The sequence below is a fragment of the Gadus chalcogrammus genome, chromosome 9, assembly GCF_026213295.1.
Source record: "Gadus chalcogrammus isolate NIFS_2021 chromosome 9, NIFS_Gcha_1.0, whole genome shotgun sequence".
Lineage (NCBI taxonomy): Eukaryota > Metazoa > Chordata > Actinopteri > Gadiformes > Gadidae > Gadus > Gadus chalcogrammus.
The window spans coordinates 23,523,993-23,551,082 of NC_079420.1; the positions used below are offsets into that span (position 1 = coordinate 23,523,993).

Sequence of the window (27,090 nt, forward strand, 5' to 3'; positions counted from 1 at the left end):
CTGCGGCCGGACGGCTCGCTCCCTGTTCAGCGGGCACGAGCGCGGCGTCTAGACAGCTCGTTGTTTTTACAACTGCTAGTTGTGGTACGTCTCCTACGCTCGCTGAGCCTCCTCCCTTTCGTGGGGAGCCCCCCATGGTTCACACGCAGTGTGAAGGCGGTAGGGGCAGAGGAATACGGGTTATTCCTGGACGGTCTTCCTCAGCTGTCGGCTCGCCCTCTCTCCAACCGCTATGCGTGTTGGCAAGAGCGGTGCGTTCTGCCATCGTGGTTGGACACCACGTTGAGATGGGGCCATCCCATACAGTTCAAGCGTTGTCCCCCACCCTTTATGGGGTTGGTGGAGACCACGCTACGGGACCCGGCTGCGAGCACGGCTCTGGCAGCAGAGGTGGCACGTCTCTTGGTAAAGGGGGCCATCACTGTCGTTCCCCCCCACGAGTCTCACCTAGGTTTTTATTCCCGCTACTTCCTGGTTTCCAAGAAGTCAGGGGAAATGAGACCTATTCTGGATCTTCGCGTGCTCAACAGATTCGAGCATTGTTCCGGTGTGTGAGAGAGGACGATTGGTTCACATCCCTGGCTCTCAAGGATGCTTACTTCCACGTCCCTGTTCGGCAGGCGCACAGGAAGTTTCTCCGCTTTGCCTTTATGGGGATGGCGTACGAGTACCAGTGTGCCGTTCGGCTATTCCCAGGCTCCGCGCACCTTCTCGAAGTGTGTGGAGACGGCGTTGGAACCGCTCAGACGTCAGGGAAAGAGGATTCTCTTCTACCTAGACGATCTGCTTATTCTGAGCAACTCAGAAGAGACCGCGAGAAGGGACACCATGTTGGTGATAAACCATCTCTCCTTCCTGGGTTTTGCCATCAACTGGGAGAAGAGCTCCCCGCTCCCCAGCCGGCAGACAGCCTACTTGGGGCTCTGCCTAGACTCAGCCACCATGACTGCGATGCTTTCGCCTCCTCGGCGAGACGCCATCCTGTCGGCGCTCTCCCGTTTTCACGTTCGCAGAAACGTGACCGCACTGTCCACCATGCGCCTGTTGGGGCTGATGGCAGCTGCCCACCCCGTGGTCCCCCTGGGTCTGCTTTTTATGCGCAGACTCCAGCGGTGGTTTGCTCGCCAACGGTTGGACCCCAGGCGACACAAGCTCATGGTGCTCCTCGTCCCCCGTTCGGTGTCGCCAGACCTGGAATATTGGAAAGGACCCTCCGCCCTTCTCAAGGGTGTTCCACTGGGCAGGGTGGCGTCCTACGTAGTGGTCTTCACGGACGCCTCGTTGACGGGTTGGGGAGGAACGTGCCTCTCTCACTCGGTCGGAGACGAGTGGCGCACGCCCCCTACAGCACACATACATGTGTTGGAGCTCGACGCTGTGAGGAAAGTGCTGTTGCATTTCTTTCACCTGGTGCGCGGCCGCCACGTTCTGATCAGGACAGACAGCGTGTCGGCGGCGGCGTACATCAACAGACAGGGGGGAGTCCGCTCCCCTGCTCTCCACCGAAAGGCGGTCGAGCTCTGGCTTTGGGCTCATCAGTATCTCCGCAGTCTGAGAGCCCTGCATATCGCGGGCGCCCAGAACTTTGGGGCGGACCTCATGTCTCGAGGCGGTCCCCGCCGAGACGAGTGGCGGTTACATCCCGACATTGTCAGACTGATCTGGCAGAGGTTCGGGACAGCGCAGGTGGACCTCTTCGCGTCCCGGGAGAACACGCACTGCAGGTGGTGGTTCTCCCTCAGCCCTCGGGATCTTCCCCCGTTGGGGGTAGATGCGTTGGCACACACACCTTGGCCGCGGGCTCTCTTGTATGCGTTTCCCCCGCTCCAGCTGATCCTTCCTCTTCTGGAACGGGTCAGACAGGAGAGACTGTCCCTGATATTAGTGGCCCCGGAGAACCGTTCAGCTCTGTGGTTTCCAGAGCTGGCCGCGCTCTCGCGGTCGGCGCCTTGGCCAGTACCATTCAGGCCGGATGCGCTTTCACAGGCCCACGGGACGGTGCACCACCCGCCCGATGTCTCGGGACGGCTGTTGGTTTGGCTCCTGAGAGGTTGATCCTGCAGGGCAAAGGTTTGCCTGAGACGGTTATCAACACTATTCAGAGTGCTCGTGCGCCTTCTACTTCTTCCCTCTATGCGGCGAAGTGGTGCGCCTTCTCTAATTGGTGTGAGACGAACCACGCTGTCCCATCTCAATGCGAGGTGGGAAGCGTGCTTTCGTTTCTGCAAAACTTATTGGAAAAAGGTTTGGCCTTCTCCACTATCAAGGTCTATGCGGCAGCCGTTTCGGCTGGCCATGCAGGCTGTGATGGTGGACCGATCTTCAGCCATCCACTGGTCAAGAGATTCTTGCGTGGGGCTAGACGGGTTAGGCCTGTTTCACGCGTGCTTACACCACGCTGGGATCTCCCCACCGTGTTGCGCGGATTGTCCAGGGATCCTTTCGAGCCTCTCTCCCAGGCCCCTTTGGATGCCCTGTCATTTAAGACGGCGCTCTTGTTGGCCTTGGTTTCTGCCAAGCGGGCCGGTGAGCTAACCGCTCTGTCTGTCAGCCCGAGTTGCTTGTTGCTAAACGAGGACAGCTCCTTCGCGTTGCTCAGACCTAATCCTGCGTTCCTCCCGAAGAACATTAATAGTTATTTTCGGTCGAGGGATATTGTGCTTAAGGCTTTTCACCCCCCGCCTCATTCTAGTGAGGCGGAGGCTGAGTTGCATCTCCTGTGCCCGGTTCGGGCGTTGGCTATGTACGTGAATCGCTCGGCAGCGTTCCGCTCCACACAACAGTTGTTTGTGTGTTATAGCGACGCTAGCAGGGGCCGCGCTCTCTCTAAGCAGCGGTTTTCTCGCTGGATATGTGAGGGCGTTTGCCTAGCCTACTCTCGGCAGGGCTTGGCGCCACCGTTGGGCGTTAAGCTCACTCCACGCGGAGCGTGGCCGCTTCAACGGCTCTACTCAAGGGCGTTTCGGTGGAAGACATCTGCGCGGCTGCGTCTTGGTCTTCCCCCGGCCCCTTTGTCCGTTTTTACATGTTAGACATGTCCAGGGGCTCACTCGGCAACTCTGTGCTAGAGTCCGGGACCCCTTTTACGGCTTAAGAATATAGATGTTCTTTAAAGCGGCGTGGTTGGATTTCCTCTCGCCGGCTGGCGAGTTGGTCTTGATTACCAGTCTCTTACTCTCCCACCTTTTTTCAAATGAAAAACAGGCTAGGGGGTTTTCTATTGGCTCGCCAATTGTCTGGTGGTTTTGTTTACCAGTGAGGCACTCCCGCCGTTTTCTTCAAATAAGAAACGGCCGAGAGAGTCCCATTATTGGAGAGCCGAATTCCGTAGCTCCGCCCCCGGTAGTAGCGGACCTAATGGAAACCGTGTTGCTCTGGTTTTCTTTTCCTTTTCATGGGTTCCATGAAGCACGGAATAGAGCCGGAGTCTTTACAGACTCACTTTTTTCTCCCTTGATCATTGCCTTGCTTGATCTAGGAGGAATTAGTTTTTATAAAGCTGTTGTGTTTTACACTTCCTTGGCTTTTTGAGTCTTAATGTGTTCTGGTGACTTAGGTCGTTTTGACTGGGGTCCAGCAGGAGTACATTGATCGGGCTCCGCTCGCAGCTTCACCTTAGCCCATAAGGCGAAGCCTAGACGGCGTAGCCTACATGAAATAGAACGATAGTTATGTTATTATAACTCTAGTTCTATGATTGTAGGCGTAGCCGTCTAGTTTCCCACCTGCTGTACCCTCCAAATGCTGAAAGAAAAGCGTGGAGGATGAGCGACGGTATACACCGCGTTATATAGACACGATACCGTGGGAAATGTGGGCGGTGCCCACGCTGATAGGTGCATAGTTTGAATTTTCAGCGCGCGCAGGCGCGCGCACGGGACAAGCCCATAAGGCGAAGCCTAGACGGCTACGCCTACAATCATAGAACTAGAGTTATAATAACATAACTATCGTTTTCAGGAATGCCGAAAACGTGTGTGTTGTTTTACAGTTTAAACCATTCCGCATTCGGAGCGTCGCTAGCCTGTCCGTGATTGGCTTAGCGCAGGGAGAGAAATGGACAGGGGAATGTGTGATTGGTCATTCTGGTGAAAAGATAAGGGAGAGAAATGGACAGTGGAACGTGTGATTGGTCATTCTGGTGAACAGATATTGGAAATCCGATGATTTGGTTGGACGATCCAGAATCTAGAAAGCCGCAGAGACCTATAAACTACTGTACTGCTTTCCCTTTCATATTTTTTATATCCCGTGCAGCGTGTGAACGCAGTAGACTCGCCTGCAAGCGCCCCGCGTGGACAGAGATTATTACTGCAACCAGTCCAGAAAACCGGAACTAACCAGCGAGTGCCCATTCTCCTCATATTAGACATTCTCTGGTACTATACCTAAGCTACTTAGTACGGATAGTATGGATATTGGAACAGGCTAACTTGGGAATCATGCCCTACGTCAAGAATTCCAAACTACCCCTTTAATACAGTTTTACAATTGAAAGCGGACGTGACATCATCTTTGAGCTGCCGCCGCCGCTGCCGAATCAAAACATTGGCCGGTATGTCAAAATGATATTTCACAACTTGGGATACCGTGAAACATGGAGGTGTAGATGTTGCCCTTTCTAATAAACGAGCCTTCCTTGGAGATGAATTGAACGGTATATTATTATAAATATATATAGATCGATATCAGCTGGATCCAGTCCTGTGTGGGGCGTCAGGATGAGTGATGTGGTGGAGAGGACACTGACGGCGCTGCCCAGCCTGCTGTCCTCAGACCCCTCGCCGGGGAGACCGTCCTCCACCTCCAAACTAGGAACTCTGATCAGGGGGATCACTGAGTTAACATCCAAACATGTGAGTTTATTGTATTAGGGCATCGAAACACAGTGTGGTGGAAGGAGGAACCCCCCGCTCTGCGTTCCTCCTCAAGATGTCCTCCTTGCTAATAAATATAGTGTTTATTCCGGCCCTCTTGGGGGTCAGTGTTGGGTCATAAGTATATGGCCTTTTAAGCCCTTTGAGACTGTACCGGTGATTAGGGCTATACAAATATAATTGAATTGAATTGTGGTTGTGCTGTAACAGAGTCCACTGTCCTCACTGGTTGTCCTTCTCAGCCATGGACATTAACACACACAATAACACACGGAAACAGATTCCAGAGTCCTTACACAGCCCCTTTCAGTCATGGACAATAACACACTCCAGGTTTATTTACTGTTTTCTCTGATTCCCCCCTCAAGGATGAAGAGAAACTTATTCAACGTGAACTTGTTTCCATCAAAGAGCAGGTGTCTTCTCCCAACACGACCATGGTACTGGTACTTTCCTTTTTGGTTTTTAATATGTGGAATATATTCTTGCCATTTTGTTAAAAAGTACATGAATGCATGGGTTACTTATGAGGGATGTGTTTTGCTGATGTGTTGTGGACTCCTTCAGAGGCAGATGAAGGAGCTGATGGTGCGGGCGGTCTACTGTGAGATGCTGGGTTACGAGGCCTCCTTCAGCTACATCCATGCCATCAAACTGGCCCAGCAGGGCACGGCTCTGGACAAGAGAGTCGGTACGTTATCTGGTTTCTTCGTCGTCTCAATGTACCAAGACATTCTTAAGTAGACACATTTCGAATAATGGAACTATTTGTGTCTATATACATTTTTGTATATTTATGTTTTTTTTAGGTTACCTGGCTGTATCCTTGTTTCTGAATGAGAGCCATGAGCTCCTGCTCCTTCTGGTCAACACTGTATTAAAAGTGAGTGTTTGCTTGATAATCAAAGTAAGTGTGTTTGGATAACAGTAGTGCTACCTAGATCTCCAAACCCTCCCCTCACAGTGACAGGGAGGTTGCACATTTGGATGAGGTGGATGTTTGTACACTGAGATGCTGATCTGTTGGTGTCTCTGCAGGATCTTCAGAGCACAAATCTGATAGAAGTGTGCATGGCGCTCACTGTTGTTGGTCAAGTATTTCCCAAAGATATGATCCCTGCAATCCTGCCCATGGTAGAGGAGAAACTCAATCACCCAAAGTAAGAACTGAAACGGACAGCTTTTAGTGTTGTAATTTCTATATAGTATCAAACTTTACTTCACTTATTATAAAGTTAGACATTTCTTTTTATTACATTGTTCTTCTGGATGTGTTTTTCTGGTCCTTCCGTGTTTTTCATGTATTGTAACAGAATAGGTTTTAACCCTCATAACTTCTAAACAGAGAGATTATCCGGAGGAAAGCCGTCCTGGCCCTCTACAAGTTCTACCTGATAGCGCCCAACCAGGTCCAACACATTCACAGCAAGTTCCGTAAGGCTCTGTGTGACAAGGACCCAGGCGTGATGTCTGCCTCACTACACATTTACCTGGAGATGGTCACGGTAGGCTCCTCCTCCAATCAGCCATGTCTAAGTATTAAGTATAATATGTTGCTTTGATTCATGATCAGAGGACAGTATTACCATCCTGCTGATTCTTGCCTTGCAGGAGAAGCCGGAGAGCTACAAGGATCTAGTGGTGAGTTTTGTGACCATCTTGAAGCAGGTGGTGGGTGGGAAACTTCCCATTGACTTCAACTACCACAGCGTACCCGCTCCCTGGCTTCAGATCCAGCTCCTCAGAATCCTATCCTTACTGGGGAAGAACGATCGGAGGTAACCCAGGGACTCCATCGTCTATTTGATGAGTGCGGATGATGTGATGTTAGTGCAATACGTTGGACTTACATGTGATTGTTGTGGGTCTCTGCAGTACTAGTGAGATGATGTATGAGGTCCTGGATGAGTCTCTCCGACGAGCAGAGATGAACCACAACATCACCTATGGTACCTTAAATCAATCATGCATTCATGACTATTATGTATTTACTCAGCTGTTCCTTGTACTCACACGTTTCCTTGTAAAAAAAATGTTTTACAGCAATATTGTTTGAGTGTGTGAAGACTATTTACACAATTCACCCGAAAGCTGAGCTGTTGGAAAAAGCTGCAAAGTGCATTGGCAACTTTGTTCTGTCACCAAAAATAAACTTGAAATACTTGGGTAAGGTTTGGATCGAAATGACTTGCTTCTTAGATCTAATCTATATATGATAAGAGCATATTCATAGTAGTACATATATATTTGTAGTAATACATAGAACCTTGTTCATGCTGTTAACCTGCGTTGCTCTTGAAGGACTCAAAGCCCTCACCTATGTGGTGCAGCAGGACGCTAACCTGGCTCTACAGCACCAGATGACAATCATCGAGTGCCTGGATCACTCAGACCTGATCATAAAGCGAGAGGTGGGAGGAAGCACAGTGTTTCTAGTTGGAAGTGTGACCAGTGTGGACAGATAACTGACTTGTGCACTTGTTATCTTTTAATTTAGACAACATAAATGGTTTGAGATCTTACATAAGTACTTATACCTGAATTCATTAATTTCGTCTCGCCTCATCCATCTGATCCATTTTATTAGCAGTTACTCAAAGTTATATTGAATACTTTGGTTGTTCTCAGACTGGCATGATAGTCACTTTAGCAGACAGAGTGATTTACCTAATGTCATGTAATGTATTGTTGTGGTTGACGACAGACCCTGGAGCTGCTGTTTCGGATCACTAATGGTCAGAATGTTAAGGTGATCGTGGAAAAGTTGCTGGAATTCCTCCGTCACAGTAAGGACGACTACGTCACCATAGACCTCGGGGGAAAGGTGACGGAGCTGGCAGAGAAATATCCTTCAGAAATGATTTCAAGCTCTTTGTGGTGCATGAATGAATGAATGAACACTTGGAATGATTCCCTTACATGTAATAGGTTGTACAAGGTGCAATGTAGGGTTAGGTGGATTCTAGCAGTGAGGTTGAGTACCCCCCCCCCCTTTAAACCACGTAGAGACTTAAACAATGGCCTGTGGGGTGCCAGAAGGTATTCAAAAATGACTTCTACGCAATCATTGAGTAGCCAACTGTGAAGTGATGAGGTTTCTCCATGGATTATGAATTGTATTTAGTACAATTCATAATTTAGAAGAGTGACGTTGCTAGGTACGAGTCCTGTCTCTAATGCTTTAAATCTGTATTGAGGCGGCAATCTCGCTATCAACCAAACATTCCAGCGATCAACAGTTTCATACTGTCCCTGATCATAGTTCTTGCCAATGTTTCCAACAATCAAGGCTGAGCTTGGTAAATATACCCACATGGCCACTAGGAATGCAAGAAATAGTAAGTAATTGTAATTGAATAAACGGTCCAATTTTCGAAGGTAATTTTTTATCCCTACTTTTGCGCAGTCCATGTTCCACACCGAAGCACGGCTGGTCACACAGCTTCTGACCTGCTTCTTACCGTTTCAGCTTTAATGTTTTATCTATTGGGGACAATCATTCATGCATTTCGATGATTACTCAGGATGTCTTGCATATATAATCATAATTTGATGAAACAAGCTGCTTGTTGACACGGTTAAACTTAAACAGTCCTTACTTTCAGCATAGTTTCCCAAACAAACCAAAAGCTGAACAAGGCAGCAGTAAGGAGCGCTTACAAAACTGGTATTTAACTGAAGAAGTAGCGTAACATTTCTAAAGGTGTTTATCTTCCTATAAACTAATTTACATATGCCCCGGACAACTCCTGGTTCATCAGGACCATGAACACAGTCTTCCTGCTGGTCGGAGACCAGATGCAGCCGGACATCCCCAACAGCTTCCTGAGACTGCTGTCTGAGGGTATGTTCACTTCTCAAGGGAGGTTCCTTCCCACCTGCTGGCCTTAGTTTGTAACACCTGCTCACTGCTCTCCTTCTCTGTGCGTCTGGCCCAAGGGTTTGAGAGCGCTGAGGAGGACCAGCAGCTGCGGCTGCTGGCGGTGGACTCCTACGTGTCCCTGCTCCAGGAGCAGCCCGCCCGGCTGCCTCAGCGCTTCCTCCAGGTCATCAGCTGGGTGAGCAACACTGCCCACCTTCATCATCATCCACATCATCATCATCCTCATCGAAGGGCAGCATGGGGCTCAGGAGGTAGAGCGAGTCGGCTGGTCACCGAAAGGTTGCTAGTTAGATCTCCTGCTCCTCCTAATTGAGTGTCGAGGTGTCCCTGAGCAAGACGCCTCACCCTAACTGATCCCGACAAGCTGGCTGTCGCCATGGTTGACTCCGCCGTCGGTGTGTGATTGTGTTTTATGAATGGGTGAATGTTAGGCCATATTGTAAAGTGCTTTGAGTTAGGAGAAGCGCTACATAAATGCAGTCCATCATCTCGACATATATTGAGAATGAAGGTATATGGTGCACACGCGTATCATCTCATCAGGGCTGCATTGGAGGGCTTTAATTGCCTATGAGGCAGCCCATCACAATATTTCAAGGTTAATTATTTATATAAAGTAATGGTGAATGCTAATTGCAAGAGTTACCATATTTTCTTCTTGATTTGTTTGACAGGCAGTCAATAAAGGATAATGCGTTAATGTGTTAATGATAAAAAGTTGCCATAAATATATGCATTTTTTAAGCTTTAAGAACTGAATGCAATTGTTCGATAATGAATTAATAAATAAAACAATTACAATTATAATTTATTCATTCCTGTCAATGGATTCACCGTTCCCATAGGTCCCAGTGGCCTTAAGCCATTTTGTTCTCGCTCCCTGTGGGCCAGGTGCTGGGGGAATACTCTAGTGTAAAGGAAGGCCTCGAGCCAGCCACTGTCCTGAGACTCCTGGCCCCGCTGTTGGACCTGAGACACTGCAGCAGTGAGACCAAGAGCTGGGTGCTGGCGGCCATGACCAAGCTGAGCGCCGGCCCCGCCTGCCTGTCGGTGGCCCAGGAGCTGGCCGAGCGCCACGGCGGCTCCCTGGACACCACGCTGAGGCAGAAGCTCCACGAGCTGCAGCACCTGGCCTCAGACGCCGAGCTGCTGCGCAGAGTGCTGCCGTGCAGCGACGGCCTGGAGTCCCTGGAGGTGAGGGGTCCCCTCAGAGACCCACTGAAGTCATGTGTGGACCGTTGGGCTGCTGTGGTGCTTGATGAGATGATGCAATCCAGTTTTATCTAGATGTTCATCATTTATAATATCTTTTATTTATTATATATATATTTTTATATTTATTTAATTTATTCTAACCTCAGTCCTCAAAAGTCCAAATATCTGTAGAGAATCTGATCAACTATAGACAATTAATAAAACTATAGATAATCTAAATCAAAACTTGGTGACACTTCCTCCTTGTTTTTCTTCTTTCTACACGTCCTTCCTGGACTCTGGACAGGTGGATTCGTCGTTGTCCTTTCTGGACGGGTTTGTTTCTGAGGCCCTGGCTGCGGGGGCTGCGCCGTACAAACCCCCCCATCAGAGGCAGGAGGAGCTGGCGCAGGAGAAAGGTATTGCCGGGAGATACCGCTCCTCCTCCACTCTGTAGGCCCGCCTTTATCCTGAGTGACACACTGCGTATGTTGTGGGATAAGTGTTGTGGGATAAGTATCTACATTGGCAATAGAACCAAGCTCTTATTGGCTGAGAGCCACACAGCCTAACTTTCTTAACCATTATACTGTGGTTGCTTTCCCTCCTCAGCTCTGAGCGTGGAGCCCTACGGCCTGTCTCTGCCTCTCAGCCTGTCCTCCTCCAGTATAGCAGGGAGACTCTCTCCCACCGTGCTCTCCATGAGCTCCGGCCTGTCGGGAAACAGCACCGAGCTCTCACCTAAAGGAGGGTATGGTATAGACCTTAATGTAATAACCGTTCCTTAAGAACGCGATTGTTATTTCTTAATCACCCTGTCAAATGTATTCCTCTGACTGAAACACATGTTGTAGTGACTGTAGTAACTGGTAGTTAATGAATGATGCCCTTGTGTGTACCCACATGGAGCTGGGCTCTGACGCGTTGTCCTTCCCTCCGTCTCCTCAGCAGCGCTCTGAGGCTGGAGGGCGTGACACGGGTGTGGGGCAAGGAGGGATACCTCGCAAAGGCAGCGTTGAAGCCGGAGGAGGCGGCCAAGACGGAGGTCCCCTGCACCCTCTCGGTCCTCCAGGAAGGAGGCTCTGCCCCACGGACGCCCGTGGTCTCCCTGCCCGCCCCCGCCCCCGGGCCCAGCCTGCAGGCGGAGCGGGAGAAGCAGCAGCTGGCCTCCTGTCTCTTCGTGGGTCTGGGCTCCCAGGGCGCCGCCGGGCCGTGTCTGGTGAGATTGAACCGCTCTCCTCCCGCTCTGAACCGCCAGGTCTGACGTGGTGTCCCCTAACGCGTTCATCTCAACAGATGGGAAAAGCGGAGCCGACACGCCATGGCTTCAGGAAGAAGGTCAAAGGTCAAGGGTCGTCCTCGGGCGCCAGAGAGCCATCGGGTGACTCCGCCTCTTCCTCCCACTCCCCCTCCCCTCTCTCCGCTCAGAGCGCCATGGATAACTTGCTGTGCAGCAGCCCACTGGACTCCGGCTCCACCCCCTCTCCGGCTGACTCCGCCCCCTCTCCGGCTGACTCCGCCCCCTCTCTGGCTGACTCCGCCACATCTCCGGTTGACCCCGCCCCCCACCTCCCTCATGACCTTCCCGCCAACAACAGACCATGTGATGCACAAGAGGACCTCACGGAGGACACCGACACAAGTGAAACGGTCGTCGAGGGGAACAGTGTGGCGGTGGTCGACCCCTATGACCCCGAGTCCCTGTGTTTGAGCCCCCATCTGCCCGAGGAGCTGTGCGGGCTGCCCCGCTCAGAGTTCAGACCCCTCTGCCGCGACGCCAGCCTGGTGCTCTCCGCCTGCTGCGTCCGCACCGACCACTCCTCGCTGCTCGTCGTTTTCGTCTCCAACGCGTCCGACTCGGCCGCTCGGGGATTTGCACTGCAGATGACCTCCGGTGACCTTGAGGTACTTCTTGAGGACGTTGTATTCTAACCTTGTTCTGTAACGTGTGTCTGCCCAGGGCCTGCGGATGGAGATTACAAAGATGCTATTATTGGATGGAAAACAAACTAATTAAACAAATGTTAAGATAATGGTCCTGTAGCACCATACCTTAACCAAACAGTAGGATGCTGAAGCATCCAGCTGGCTGTTCAGTCATTGGGTGTTGGTTGTTGGTGTGCAGGTGTCACGTGTGCGTGGTGGCCCTGAGGAGGAGGAGGAGCATGTGGAGGGCCACAGCGTGGCGGTGTACCAGTACTCCCTGGTCCCCACCAGGCCTTCGGTCCACATGGAGCTGGCCGGCCGGGCGTCCTACCAGCGGCCTGACGGGGAGCCTCAGAGCACGCCCTTCTCCTACGGCCTCTCCCTCCCCGACTTCATCAGGTGACGTATCCAAGCTCTATGTTTATCTGGTCATTATCAGTTCATCTGCTGACTGACTTCTGCGGTGGAAATCTGCCTAAACTGAATTTAGTAAATACATTTGGAAAAAGTATCTTGCATGATAATACAGGCAACAATCAAATGCAATGAGCTCAAGAGAATATTTTTTCTTCTACTGTCATTAGTCTGAACATGGTCAATAAAATAACTTTTCCTTGGGCTCTTAAGAGAGAATGATATCGGGCCAAACCCAGACACTGACAAATCACTGCTTGTATGAGTATGTTTTGTGAAACCCCAATTCCAGTGAATTTGGGATGTTGTGTAAAACATAAATAAAAACAGAATACAATGATTTGCAAATCTTTTTCAACCTATTTTCAAATGAATATACTACGAAGACAAGGTATTTAATGTTTAAACTGATAAACCTTGTTTTTTTTATTGCGAATATTCACTCGTTTTGAATTTGATGGATGCAACATGTTCCAAAAAAGTTGGGACAGTGTCAACAAAATACTGGGAAAGTTGAAGAATGCTCAAAAAACACCTGTTTGGAACATTCCACAGGTGAACAGGTTAATTGGAAACGGTCAATGTCATGATTTGGTATAAAAGAAGCATCAGTCATTCGCAAGCAAGGATTGGGCGAGGTCAACACTTTTGAACAACTGTGTGAGTTAATAGCCCAACAGTTTAAGAACAACTGTATGTACCTTTCAGAATTAAAGGTGCCTTCACATCTAAATGTGCAAGTTGCCCATGCCATGGGCACTAACACACCCCCATTCCATCAAAGATGCTGGTTTTTGAACTTTGCGCTGATAACAATCCGCATGGTCCTTTTCCTCTTTGACCGGAGGACATGACCCTAATTTCCAAAAACTATTTGAAATTTGGATTAGTCAGACCACAGCACACTTTTCCACTTTGTGTCAGTCCATCTCAGATGAGCTTGGGCCCAGAGAAGCTGCCGCCGGCCTGCAAAAAAAACAGTTTATGAGTTAAATTGGAATTAGGGTTATATTTTGGATCCATCTTAAAGATCCAATATCATGCTTTTTTAGGGTTAATAATGGCATTTAGGGCTACTACTTGAATAGGGTTACATGCCTGTATGTTAGAAATCCCCCTTATTATTCTCAAACGGTTCATTTCGGCAAAAACAATCTGAGCGTTGTTAAAAAACGTTCTGTTTTGTATCATGTCGCTTTAAGTCCCCCCTCCCTAGTAGCCCAGTCTGCTCTTATTGTTTGAATGCTTTACGCATCGGCAAATTGTCCCCCCCCCCTACACTTCAGCACCGCCCACTGTGCAGTCTTGACGGACCACTGTTACAGAAGTAAAGTTTGAGCGCAAACAAGCTGTTTCACACACTTATTGAGGTGCCTTCTTGGAGGGCGCGAATACTCCCCCTGGCTCAGACTTAGATTTTTGTAGCTTAGCAGACGTAAAGCAATACATATGTCAACAGTCTAAAGCAAAGGAGAATTAAAGAATATCCCCCCTTTAACGGTTCCTCGTGGTCCCCTGGGTGGAGCAGGCCACTGAGCGTGTCCACGGAGGAGTACGGACGGCTGTGGCTGGCCTCCTCAAACGACACCAAGCAGAACCTGGCGCTGCTCAGCCAGGAGCCTGACCCCCTGAGGGCCACACTGCACCGCCTGAGGGACCGACTGCAGCTCAACGTCGTGGACATCATAGGTGGGGACCGACAGACTCTGCAACCCTCAACACACCCGGGGAATACGTTTCATCAATGAAATGTCGTGACTGTTGGTCCGGGTTAAGATTTAAAAAAGGAGGCGCCCCGGTGGCTCACCTGGTAAAGGCTCAGTCCTGATCGCAGCGACACCGGTTCGATTCCTGCCAGTGTTCCTCTGCTGCATGTCCTCCTCTCTCTCTCCCCTACCTTCCTGTCGATCATAAAAAGCATAAGAATGCAAAAATAAATTTTAAGTATAATTCTATCATGTTTATCTTTTCTTTTTTTTTACCATCCTAAGAAAAGAACTGTTCTGATAGCGATCTTGTATCTGTATTGGCCATCATGAGGAGTTATTCTGACTGACCTCAGTTAATACACGTGCCTCTCTAATGGATTTCCTTCTCGTTCCAGCGTCGGAGGGCATCGTGGCCTGCCAGCTGCTGCAGGGCCCACCCTGCCTGATGCACTGCCGCCTCAACGCCGGCTGCCTGGCTGTGTGGCTGCGCTCCTCTCTCCCTGAGCTTCCAGACTGCCTGCTGTACCACTGTCAGAGGGCCCTGGCCCAGCACTGACAGAGGGCCCTGACAGAGGGCCCTGGCAGTGGGCCCCTGGCTGAGCACTGACTAAGGGCCCCTGGCTGAGCTCTGACAGGCCCCTGGCCCGGCACTGACAGAGGGCCCTGGCTGATCAATGACCGAGAGCGCCTGGCAGAGCACGGACAGTCTCTCATCACTACATATAACTTATTGCCTGAAAAACCAACGAACAACAAACCAGGTTTACGTCATTCTGTTTGCCTCTTCCTCATGGAGACGCTCAGGGGAGGAGTTGACTGAGTGTACCCCCGCAGATATGAGTCACGCATGGTGGTGGTAGTTTACTGAACACAGACATGTCTTAATTAATAGAGCTGGCCTGCCAGGACTTGAAGACTTAAACTGGCGGGATGAATAGTTTGTCTTTGTTTGGTTGAAGAACACTGCAAACTCTTGAATAACACGTCTGACTGGCACTTTTAGTAAGAGTTCGTTCTGAGAGGTCTTTAAAGATTCATTTCATTGGATCAAGAGCTGCAGCAGTGAAAACATAATGTGTGAAACAGCCTGTCATTTTGTCCATGTCACGTTCCGTCCTACAATCAATATTGCCTCATCAATATTTTCTCAACACTGTTGGATTTGCATTACTACATTGGGAATAAGTTGATACGATTTTAGCAAATCTCAAAGGCATTTGATGGAAATTTCTCAAAGAAGATTCCTCACAACGATACCAAAGTTTAAGTAATAATCAAATTAGACCATCGGTAGAGAAGGAAAATTCAGTACACTGTTAGTGGTGTGGTTACTGGTTATCAGTAGAGGATGATACAGACTTCGGCAAGCAGCCTTTTATTATGGTTTGCCTTAACACTACTGAGTATCCACTCCCTACAAGGCCTCAATATGGAGGTCTGTCAGGAGTATCAAAATCTGCTGTCCCAGATTCAAGCACTTATCCTGCTGAAAAATGTCTTGAAACCGGGCGGGGGGGGGGGGGATGGATATTGGATGCATGGATTTTTGGTTATTGACATCTCCCGTTCTTTTGATGTCCTTCATTCTCTGTCCCACTTTATCTATGCAGTCACACATTTCATTCATACTAAGTGCTGAATCCTAGTGGTCTTTGATTATTATATTTTTATATTAATGCTCACCCTCCAACATATTTATGGACTATATATTCTTAAAGAAAGAAAGAATCTTTTTTTTATATTAATTTCAAAAACATTGTCTAGGGTTCTCATTCTAGTTGATTCCATGGCTGTATGACTGCAGTCTGCAGAGATTTATTTTGGCATGAACTATTAAGATGACGAGATAATGTTTTTGTTTGATTTGTCTTGGTGTGAAGCACAATATGACACATACAATCTGAAGTGTAAACGGGATACTAAGGTGGCTTTTGATTGTGCCTGTGGTACAGAAATATCAGTGTTCTTTTAGTGCCTGACGGCTATTATAACTTATGAATAAATTGAGCTTTTTAAACGGACATGATTTTGTTGTTTTTTAGGCTTCTGTGTTGGCAATAAAACTAAGGAAAATCCAAATAAATAAAGTATGCTGCCATATATATTTAGCGATTTGTTCAGAATAGGATGATTGGTTTCCGATAAGACCAATGCTATGATATATCTTTATATAATATTCCAAAAAAGTACATCGGATATCGCCAGGTTTCTGGTAGATGTCACCGGAGAAAGGCAGCGCCCCAAGGGGCTTAACGCAGAGACCACAAACCTGTCCACATGGGTTTGTTGTGGCTTTAACTGTGCTAATCGCAAAAGCCATGGATGAACCATTTGAAACCTGGATTTCCCCCTCTTTAATAAAATAGGGAGAAAAAATTGCGTCATCTGCCAAAACATGCCTCACATCCCTTTCCATTATGATTATTATGGGGCATTTATACATATTTTGATGTTTCTAACTCGTTTTGAAACCCGTAGCGCATTTTTTCCCAAGTTACTGGACAATGGACACTTTATAAGTGCACTTTAAGCCTGATTTGGAGGGGTTAAGACCACAATAGGGGGAAATGCGCTTAACATTAACTGTGACAAACAACTCTGTCAGAATCCCATTTAGGGCGGTTTAGACATGAAGGCCGTACAGAGGACCACCTCATGAGAGTCGTTGAGGCTTTTCCATAAACAATCATGAAGTGTGGTGCTGGTGTGTCCCACATTTTGTTGCTCTGATTAGTTGTCGGTCTATGCAATTGCACGAAGAAGAATTTTGGTTTGCTGCTGTTGATAACGCCCCCTGGAAATCTGAAAATGATCCGAGAAGTTCGTAACATTTCTTAGAATTACAAATTCTGTATTTTATTCATGCAGTCCAATTATAGTCTTCCGAGTCAGTAATATTAGGATGAAACACATTACTTGTCTTGCATTAACATCCAACGAAAGACAAACCAACAGATTCACCTCTTTATCATACCATTATTTGGCTTTAGAAAGAAAAATTCAATGCCATACACATTGATTACAGTGCTGAAGTTGCTAATGGAACCACAGCCGTTTATGGTAGCAAAACCTTTTTTTATGTTTGTCAATGGGTAACCCATGGATGAATTCATCTTAAATTGTGAAAAGAGGATACGTTTAAGATATGAGTTTTATTAAGTATGTACCAGTAATATGTTTTTAAATGATGTTTTTAAATGAAATTACAGAAAATCGAAATAATTGGAAATAAACGTAGAAAACAAAATCTCCTATTTCAAGCACATTTTAAATTGACAAATAGCAGTCTCCTGTATCCCCAAATTGTTGCTATAGTAAATGTAACCAGCGGTATTAGGATTTCAGTTGCCCCCTGTTGAGACCCAACAGGGAACCAAAATGGCTGCTTGGTTCATGCTGCCTCATTCTATTGATCAGCGGTCGTTGGGGAGGTGGGCGTGGTCCACCGGCCGGGCCTGGGGATGAACCGCATGGCGAGACCTCGCTCGTCCTCCACGGGCTGCTGAGACAGGTTGTTGGTCTGTCGGAGGGTACTGAGGCTGAAGCCCCGCCGTGGGCACACCGTGAAGCGGGTCAACAGAGTCACCAACACAGCCTTCATCATCACCATGGCGATGTGCTTGCCCACGCAGGAGCGTGGACCGCTGCCAAAAGGCTGGAAGTACCGACTGGGCACCTGCAGTGAGAGGAGAGAGAGAGATGCCTCCACCCATGCAATAAATAGGACTCTGGGTTTCTGTCCTTCGTTCATAACTCTCTCCGTACTCACCAATTTGTCAAAGTTCTCCAGGCTGAATTCGTTTGGTTTGGGGAAGAAGTCGGTGCGATGCATGAGGCCCATGTTGAGGATGATGTTGGTTCCCTTGGCGATTCTGGTGCCGTCGATGACGTCGTCCTCCAGTGCCTTGCGCATGGTGAAGTCCACCACGGGGTGGAACCTCAGACACTCGTTGATGAATTTCTCCAGCTCCTTCAGGTTCTGGAAGTCCATGTGCTCCACCTCCTTGCTGCCTGGTTATCACAATGCAATCAAGGGGTCATTGGACTGTATAGGCTTGCCTTGCTGTGATAGTTTGACCTGTAGACTGCTGATTTTGGTGATGTTAGCCAGAAGAGCTTCACCTAATTCCTGGAGCATCTCCTCCACCAGCATCAGCTCCACCTCTGGGTTCTGCTTGAGCAGCATGAGCATGAAGAACAGGCTGACGGACAGTGTGTCTGGGGCTGCGATCACCATCTCCAGCACACACTGTCTGACGTTATCTCCCGACAGCTCACCATGGTTCTGGAAAATGGAGAGAAGGAACATGAGACATCCAGATGTTAACCAAACCCAGGACATGGGCTGATACTGTCTGGTTGATTGATTGATTGATTGATTTTATTTGACCATTCTTGACACAAAAATATGAAACAACAACCTGTGCCATACATTATAGCACTAAAGATAGTCAGGGATGACACAATAAAGCCGGCTTATTTCCATTGTGGGCCTTATAGGGTTTAGTGCAGGGTTTCTCAACACTGGGATGGTCGGACATTCCTGATAGGGGCGAGGGAGATCTCTGAATTATGGGCTATGGTTTTGAAATGTTGTCATAACACTTTTACTGAAAGGTTTCCAGAATTTCAGAATAAGACCAAAAAAAGGCTGTGAACAAACGGTGTCATGTTATTGAGACCTGAGCGAAGATGAGTTCTGACGTGAAGTCATGGTGATCATCCAGCTTTTCAGATTCAGCCAGTGTCTTCCTTTTCATCTCAATCAGGTTCTCAATTTCATCCTGGAGTTCTTTCCTGTTGACAAACAAACCCATGAAATGCATGAGCTTCAAGAATCATCCATACCTGTGCTGTGCAAAGGCCTTACGCTGCTTTCTTGTGCTTATTGGTAAACCATCCGATTTTGAAGAACAGGTCGGGCTTGATCAGAACTGATTGCCAGGTCTGAAAGTAGTTGTGAATCTTCAATAGAAGCTCCTTCTCTGAATTGAGAAAGATTAGAATAAATTAATGTTATTAATCCCAAGAAATTAATTACTAACTGAAATATACACTACAAAGCGTACACAGAAACTTTTCTATAGAATGAAAAATAAATGTAATGTAAAGATCAGGTCTATTATAGTAGCTAAGCCTTATTAGGTAAACATAAGTTGTATTGTACTCAGTTGTAATCAGCTTCCTCCTTTATAAAACCCTCTAAACAGAGACCTTAACGTCTGGCTGAGGGGGGGCTCTGCTACTGACCATCCAGGGGCACCCTGAGGAACAGCCGGTTAGAGATGTCAACCACGATGCACCTCAGCAGGTTCAGGACGTCCACGTGGCCGGAGGCGTCCGTCATCTCCTGCACCCGGTCCAGGTGCTCTGCCGTGGAGCGAACACAGATCCCCACGGTTCTCTGGAGCCCGGGGCCCGTCAGAGCTGTGGAGGCAAGCCCACCATAACACAACAACAGGCAATCTGACGTAGTGGTTAGTTTCTTTGAGTTTCTCTGAATTGAAGAACTGACGTCTCTGCATGCAAGCGAGTAAGCAAGCAGGGGTGCATGTCTGTGCAACGAGCGAAAAAGAGATGGGATATTCTTTTTTTGGCCAACTATGTGTCTTGAATCCACTACAACATACACTAGATCTATCTTCTGAGGCATGGCCGGCTCACCTTTAGAAAAATATGCCCTCACTTTCTTCCAGAGGGGAACGTCACTGTTGAAGATGATCCCTCTGCCTTCCATGCCGATGCATTCTAGCCCCCTTTTGCTGCCGAAGCGGGCAGTGTAGTGAGCACTCTTCAGGACGTGGTACACCGCAGTGGACCTGCTCAGGACCACAGGCTATTCAACCCGGTATCACGCAATTGCGTGCTCCTGCGCACGAACGTTAATCTATTGAAGCGTGTTCCCGAGCACGATAGTCCGACTTTTTGCGTGTTACACAAAACGAAATGTAAACCAATGCATTCTGAATGGGAGTGTTCTAAGACAATTAACGTGCTCCACAAAACGGTACGAGAGAGAGAGAAAGAGAGAGCGGGAGGGACAGAGAGAGAGAGAGAGAGAGCGAGAGAGAGGCTTCAGAAAGGGTGTGCGCAGATACAGTGCACCCTAGTTATGTTTATGCCAAAACCTATATATATAATTAGGCTGTGGAAATTGCAATAAGTTAAGAACACAACTTCGCACGTTGAGCACACAGCCGTGTGACTCGTTTATTTTGTAAAAAAGAAAACCGGAAAACAAAGCGTGCTGAAGGTAAACAAATCCAGCATGGTCTGTGACGTCATGAGACGCACGTAATCCTTTGGGACCGCGATCCCTGAACCACCAAGAACGTAAATGACATGCAGTAAACAACAACACAATTGAAAGAACAACACATAACGAAATACTGTAGGTGAATTATGTTACGGCCACTACAAGGCTATAATTATATTATTTAGCGTGTAATGAGACAATCTATAGCCAAATTGTCGAAGATGCCCGAGAATCTTCGGGGATATCAGCATGGGAAATCGGCGAATCAGACCCATGAAGGGGGGGGGGGGGGGGGACACGTTAGTTGAAGGGGGGGGGGGGGGGACACGTTTGTTGAGGGGGGGGAGACACGTTTGTAGGGGGGGGGGGGGGGCTCGACAACGAGAGTTGTTTTTTATTGAACGCTCGACAACGAGAGTTGGCTTTTATTGAACGAGACTTCAACACGGAACAGCTGCACGAAACGATGGTCACGTCACTCTCGGTGACGGTGTCGACAATAATGAACACACGAACAATGTTAATAGAACAACACACAACCACATAACATCCCGAACCCATTAACCCCACTTAATCCTAACAACAAAACAAGTTAACAAAAGCCCCATTTGTCAACTGAGAACCCCAATTCCCAGAATCCCCCGCGGCTCCGGAACACGGCGTAGCTTATATTAATCTTTATTATCTGAATGGGAAATGCAATATTTTAGGACAGATGCACCATTAAACGCGTTTCTAATTACATTTCTAGCGAGAAATGTACATTTTCCTTACATAATCTTCAGTCAGTGAATGTGTATGATCTTTATTAATCTTTATTATCTGAATGGGAAATGCAATATTTTAGGACCGATTCACCGTTAAACGTGTTTCTAATAACATTTCTAGCGAGAAATATACTTTTTACTTGCATAATCTTCAGTCAGTGAATGTGTATGATCTTTATTAATCTTTATTATCTGAATGGGAAATGCAATATTTTAGGACCGATTCACCGTTAAACGTGTTTCTAATAACATTTCTAGCGAGAAATATACTTTTTACTTGCATAATCTTCAGTCAGTGATTGTGTTTGATCTTTAGTTTTATAGTTATTAGGATTTGATCGGCTCGCTCGCATGTTTCAACGACGTCAGGTTGCTTTCGCTAAACTAGCAGCTCACGTGCTTCCTGCGTTTGTGTTATTAAACTGTTACTTTATGTAACTTTTAATGATATCATCTTGTTAGAAACACGTATATCTGAGAGCCAACCCAGTCGCCAAAAGCATACGTTGACAGTGTACTTTTCGTGAACACTGGATTACGTCGCATTTCAACATAAAATAGCGTGTTATACACACACACACACGCACGCACACGCACAGACACACACACACAAGCACACACAAGCACACACACGCACGCACAGACACACAGGCACAGACACACACACACACACACACACGCACACACGCACACGGTGCATTTCGCTGCTAAAACAACAACAAAAAAATATTCCCTCAAATATTATTACTTTCAAAACGTTGGCCAAAATGGCCAATAATATCATTTTTTATTTGGGATGCTTCTAGGACATTTTGGGTGGATTTTGAACGGTATGTGGGGGGCACGTTTTTTGCAGGACCTGGCAACCCTGCGCTGTTGCCCGAGATCTGGATCCACCCCGGCGTGGTGCCGTCTCCTTTTGACCTTTTGACCCCAGACTTCTGGGGGAATAGCTGAATCAATTCATTAGTCAATCAGAAGCATGTAAATATCGTCCCGGTGGCGTAAGAGGACGAACAAGGTGTCCTTCAACATCTACGCTTCCAGGAGATTGCAACGGTGCCACACATGAGCATATTCGAACATGTTTAATGGTAATAATTAGCTGTCGAAATTGGAGGCCTTAATCAATACTGAGCAGCTATTGATTTGCTTCCCGATAAAGATTTGTCACAAATGACATGTTATTTAGCATCTACACGTTGAGCTGAGTCCAATGACACCAAGAACGACACTCTAGCTAATGGTAACATGTGTTTTACATGGTACACCTAGGTCTAGGACATGATTTCGGTGTAGCAAGAGGCCGAGCTTGATCTCATTGGACTCAGCTTAACGTGTAGATGCTAATTAACATGTAATTTGTCAAAAATCTCCATCGGGAAGTAAATCTATAGCTGGTCATTATTGATAAAGGCCTCCAAAATTGACAGCTAATTACTACCCCGAAACATATTCAAATATGATCATGTGTGGCACTGTTGCAATCGTCTCGAAACGTAGATGTCAAAGGACACCTTGTTTGCTCTGTTGCACCACCGGGAAGATATTTTCATACTTCTAATGGATTGATTCATATTTTAAGGTTCTCGGAGTGAGACTTTAAGTGGCTGCAGCAGAAGTGTTGAGACGAAAGATGATATCAAGAGATTTATAGAATATTCCCATTCACATTATGATTCTTCGTCGTAACATCCGACCAAACATCCTTTACATTCACAGAGCGAAGATTATGAAAGTCCAGGCTCAGCAAGTGCTCCATCTCGTTGCACCTGCACCCAGCGGCTCGCTTGCAAGATTTTGGCCTGAAGTTCTTCCCAGACCTACACCCTAGCCATCCAACATGCATATCTGAGAATCAGGCCTCTCTTTAATAATGACAAAAAGTTATGAGAGAAACACACATTAACTTTTTGTTATCTCATAAGCGGCGTGGTGCCGGCTCCTTTTGACCTTTTGACCCCCGACTTCAAAAACGTGGCCACAGGCCAGCTCTGTCTACACACCTTTAGCCACAAATGTACACCTCCATCCCACAAAAAATGGGGACTAGAAACTAACCTCTGTCTTATGTACATTTACTGTACTGTTGGAGGTCACGCCCCTTTGCCGACCTGTGTGTGTGTGTGTGTGTGTGTGTGTGTGTGTGTGTGTGTGTGTGTGTGTGTGTGTGTGTGTGTGTGTGTGTGTGTGTGTGTGTCTGTGTCTGTGTGTCTGTGCGTGCGTGTGTGTGCTTGTGTGTGCTTGTGTGTGTGTGTGTGTGTGTGTGTGTGTCTGTGCGTGTGCGTGCGTGTGTGTGTGTGTATAACACGCTATTTTATGTTGAAATGCGACGTAATCCAGTGTTCACAAAAAGTACACTGTCAACGTATGCTTTTGGCGACTGGGTTGGCTCTCAGATATACGTGTTTCTAACAAGATGATATCATTAAAAGTTACATAAAGTAACAGTTTAATAACACAAACGCAGGAAGCACGTGAGCTGCTAGTTTAGCGAAAGCAACCTGACGTTGTTGAAACATGCGAGCGAGCCGATCAAATCCTAATAACTATAAAACTAAAGATCAGACACAATCACTGACTGAAGATTATGCAAGTAAAAAGTATATTTCTCGCTAGAAATGTTATTAGAAACACGTTTAACGGTGAATTGGTCCTAAAATATTGCATTTCCCATTCAGATAATAAAGATTAATAAAGATCATACACATTCACTGACTGAAGATTATTTAAGGAAAATGTACATTTCTCGCTAGAAAAGTAATTAGAAACGCGTTTAATGGTGTATCTGTCCTAAAATATTGCATTTCCCATTCAGATAATAAAGATTAATAAAGATCATACACATTCACTGACTGAAGATTATGTAAGGAAAATGTACATTTCTCGCTAGAAATGTCATTAGAAACGCGTTTAATGGTGCATCTGTCCTAAAATATTGCATTTCCCATTCAGATAATAAAGATTAATATAAGCTACGCCGTGTTCCGGAGCCGCGGGGGATTCTGGGAATTGGGGTTCTCAGTTGACAAATGGGGCTTTTGTTAACTTGTTTTGTTGTTAGGATTAAGTGGGGTTAATGGGTTCGGGATGTTATGTGGTTGTGTGTTGTTCTATTAACATTGTTCGTGTGTTCATTATTGTCGACACCGTCACCGAGAGTGACGTGACCATCGTTTCGTGCAGCTGTTCCGTGTTGAAGTCTCGTTCAATAAAAACCAACTCTCGTTGTCGAGCGTTCAATAAAAACCAACTCTCGTTGTCGAGCGTGCCCCCCCCCTACAAACGTGTCTCCCCCCCCTCAACAAACGTGTCCCCCCCCCCCCCCCCCCCTTCAACTAACGTGTCCCCCCCCCGCCCCCCCCCCTTCATGGGTCTGATTCGCCGATTTCCCATGCTGATATCCCCGAAGATTCTCGGGCATCTTCGATAATTTGGCTATAGATTGTCTCATTACACTCTAAATAATATAATTATAGCCTTGAAGTGACCGTAACATAATTCACCTACAGTATTTCGTTATGTGTTGTTCTTTCAATTGTGTTGTTGTTTACTGCATGTCATTTACGTTCTTGGTGGTTCAGGGATCGCGGTCCCTAAGGATTACGTGCGTCTCATGACGTCACAGACCATGCTGGATTTGTTTACCTTCAGCACGCTTTGTTTTCCGGTTTTCTTTTTTACAAAATAAACGAGTCACACGGCTGTGTGCTCAACGTGCGAAGTTGTGTTCTTAACTTATTGCAATTTCCACAGCCTAATTATATATATAGGTTTTGGCATAAACATAACTAGGGTGCACTGTATCTGCGCACACCCTTTCTGAAGCCTCTCTCTCGCTCTCTCTCTCTCTCTCTCTCTGTCCCTCCCGCTCTCTCTTTCTCTCTCTCTCGTACCGTTTTGTGGAGCACGTTAATTGTCTTAAAACACTCCCATTCAGAATGCATTGGTTTACATTTCGTTTTGTGTAACACGCAAAAAGTCGGACTATCGTGCTCGGGAACACGCTTCAATAGATTAACGTTCGTGATTCCGGGTTGGGCTATTATGACCACACATTACTAACCTCATATATACACACCACAACATTCAGGATACGTACACCATATATGTAGATCATCTCATGAACATGCAATATATATATATATATAGCCTCATAAACAATCAGGATGTATACACCATATGTATTTTAATTAACAAATATTTGCCGAAGGTGTCTACATGGTATATATATACCATGTAGACACCTTATGTAGGCCAACTCATGAACAGTGGTCAAAGTAAACTTGCTTGCTGAGGATGAGTGTCTCCTCTCCGTTGATCCAGACGCGCACCAGGCTGCCATACTTCTCGTTGTAGTAGTTGCTGGCAGTTCCTATCCCGGTGCACATGAACCTGCAGTAGGACAGGAGGGGCCCGATCCCGCCGCAGAACGCTGGCCCTGACAGCGGGACATACTCAGGACTCAGGAGCCAGTCTACCCTTTCAACCCCAGACCAGCTGCCCTCGCACAAGGTCTCTAGACCAAAGCCTGTGTGCTGCTTCTAGCAGGTTCTCTGTCGCTCTGTGCTCAGGTCTCATTGAGGAGGACAATATGCCTACAGGAAAAGATTCCTTTACAAGTATGCAGTACATCCCGGTGTTTTACAAGTAAACTTGCCTCTTTATATGACATGTGCAAAGTGGAGGGTGCATTTCTTGCTAATAACTTACCAATAACTTACAAATAAACTAATAATTAGTCTATTACAAATAACTTACTAATAAACCAGTACTAATATTAGTTTATTAGTAATAACTTATTAATAAACCATAGATTATGAGTAATAACTTAGTAATAAATAACAAATAAACTAATACTTATTTGTTTATTAATAATAAATGACTAATAAGGGGTGGGGATTAAATGAGTTGATGAACAGAGCCCTCTGGTCGCCTCAAAGGTTCCCAAGGAAGAGAGTGAAGATTCTTGTATTGATTTGCTGGTAGTCATTATTCTCTATATATAGTAACATAATGTATTTATTAGTCGTGCCGGAGAGCTGAGCTGAGCCCTGAAGGATGGTCTCAGAGGGGTCTTACCGGGCAGCGATGGAGGGCCGGTTCTCCTCCGGCTCCAGGTGGCCCAGAGCAGCAGGCACAGCAGCAGCAGCATCCCGCCGGTGGCTCCGGACACAGAGCCCTCTGCTGCGGGGTGCGTGACCGGGGACCCCACAGACATCACTTCCCTGTCTGGAACACACCTGACAGCCGCTCTCCTTCACTCCTCTAATTATACGCAAACCGGTTTAGCCGGAGATGAGCCTCAACCAAAAACAATAACAAACCAGGGCTGGCTGCTAGCGCCGGGAGTTAACAGGGCTTATCCATTTAGTCCAAACTAAATTACAACCCCGGAAAGATCCGATGACAGCCTTGGCCTCTGGAGACCTTTGCCTTTTAATCTGCCCTGGCCTTCAGGAGCAGGGTGCTGCGAGGTGCATCCAGTGGAACTATAACACACCCACGGCGGGCTGCTTTTTCAAATCACCACCCTTTGGTTCCCAGGTGTAGCATACTAGTAGACATACTAACGCCATTTTTCCCTTGCAGTTGCCTTTGCAACCTTGAGTTTTCCAAGATTGATATGATCAAAAACAATACATCGTCTGTACTTTATACTTAACTCCACTTAACTGATTACAAATGTTGTGTTTTTTTGTTTTTTGGAAATGTTAAAAGTGAAAAAAAAGAGAATATTTACCTTTCATGTTCTACAATAATCCTTGTGCTAGAAGCTGCTGTTTCTGCAATGGGCCACCTGCGTGAGGATCCTTCTACCCCACCAAATAAATCCCAGAGGGACTGAGGGCTTATAAATCCCCTGGTTAAGCATCTACTTCACCGTTGCTTAGGAACAACATAACTCATTTTGGGTCGCGGGCCAAATGGAAATGGATGGACATAAAACTGAACACACAAAGCCTGAGAAAAAAAAGACAACTTCCAGGAAGTGAAGCTTCAAGATGAACAAAGGCTCTTTATCGTTACTCATAGGAATACTCAGCATTTCTTCCCTAATCAT

At 46.9% G+C, this 27,090-nt stretch overlaps 2 protein-coding genes across 4 annotated transcripts; one reads left to right on the forward strand and one right to left on the reverse strand.

Annotated features, from left to right (window-relative positions):
* The first annotated feature begins 3,987 nt into the window (after positions 1-3,987).
* On the forward strand, positions 3,988-16,271 carry ap4e1 (adaptor related protein complex 4 subunit epsilon 1). 3 transcript variants are annotated; one of them, XM_056598316.1, is made up of 22 exons: positions 3,988-4,555; positions 4,682-4,856; positions 5,246-5,317; positions 5,445-5,568; positions 5,687-5,760; positions 5,916-6,037; positions 6,223-6,382; positions 6,489-6,655; positions 6,753-6,826; positions 6,921-7,043; positions 7,179-7,288; positions 7,582-7,721; positions 8,609-8,721; positions 8,817-8,935; positions 9,652-9,954; positions 10,262-10,373; positions 10,567-10,705; positions 10,903-11,173; positions 11,251-11,859; positions 12,080-12,279; positions 13,823-13,983; positions 14,399-16,271. In XM_056598316.1, the coding sequence occupies exons 2-22, from the start codon at positions 4,722-4,724 to the stop codon at positions 14,557-14,559; spliced, it is 3,489 nt and encodes a 1,162-aa protein (XP_056454291.1). In that variant the 5' UTR covers positions 3,988-4,555; positions 4,682-4,721; the 3' UTR covers positions 14,560-16,271. The 3 variants fall into 3 exon arrangements, with proteins under 3 accessions (XP_056454291.1, XP_056454290.1, XP_056454292.1); XM_056598315.1 differs by having other exon boundaries at positions 3,988-4,856; XM_056598317.1 differs by having other exon boundaries at positions 3,988-4,856; positions 10,906-11,173.
* An 885-nt stretch (positions 16,272-17,156) lies between these two features.
* Positions 17,157-26,847, reverse strand: LOC130388790 (aromatase). Its single transcript, XM_056598318.1, has 10 exons — positions 26,770-26,847; positions 26,109-26,269; positions 25,317-25,467; positions 19,668-19,822; positions 19,254-19,430; positions 18,874-18,988; positions 18,686-18,800; positions 18,126-18,288; positions 17,773-18,014; positions 17,157-17,679 (listed from the first exon to the last, which is right to left on the reverse strand). Exons 2-10 carry the CDS (start codon positions 26,245-26,247, stop codon positions 17,410-17,412), a joined length of 1,527 nt encoding a protein of 508 aa, XP_056454293.1. The 5' UTR covers positions 26,248-26,269; positions 26,770-26,847; the 3' UTR covers positions 17,157-17,409.
* Positions 26,848-27,090: the final 243 nt, after the last annotated feature.

Bases quoted from the DNA above. Each gene is read 5' to 3' on its own strand.
- ap4e1 (XM_056598315.1), top strand. From the start codon at position 4,722: ATGAGTGATGTGGTGGAGAGGACACTGACGGCGCTGCCCAGCCTGCTG. The intron at 8,936-9,651 runs GTGAGCAACACT...CCTGTGGGCCAG, and splicing joins TCCTCCAGGTCATCAGCTGG to GTGCTGGGGGAATACTCTAG. The intron at 13,984-14,398 runs GTGGGGACCGAC...TTCTCGTTCCAG, and splicing joins CAACGTCGTGGACATCATAG to CGTCGGAGGGCATCGTGGCC.
- LOC130388790 (XM_056598318.1), bottom strand. From the start codon at position 26,247: ATGTCTGTGGGGTCCCCGGTCACGCACCCCGCAGCAGAGGGCTCTGTG. The intron at 19,431-19,667 runs GTGAGCCGGCCA...TTGCCTCCACAG, and splicing joins GAGGGCATATTTTTCTAAAG to CTCTGACGGGCCCCGGGCTC. The intron at 18,015-18,125 runs GTGAAGCTCTTC...TGTGATAACCAG, and splicing joins GGAGATGCTCCAGGAATTAG to GCAGCAAGGAGGTGGAGCAC.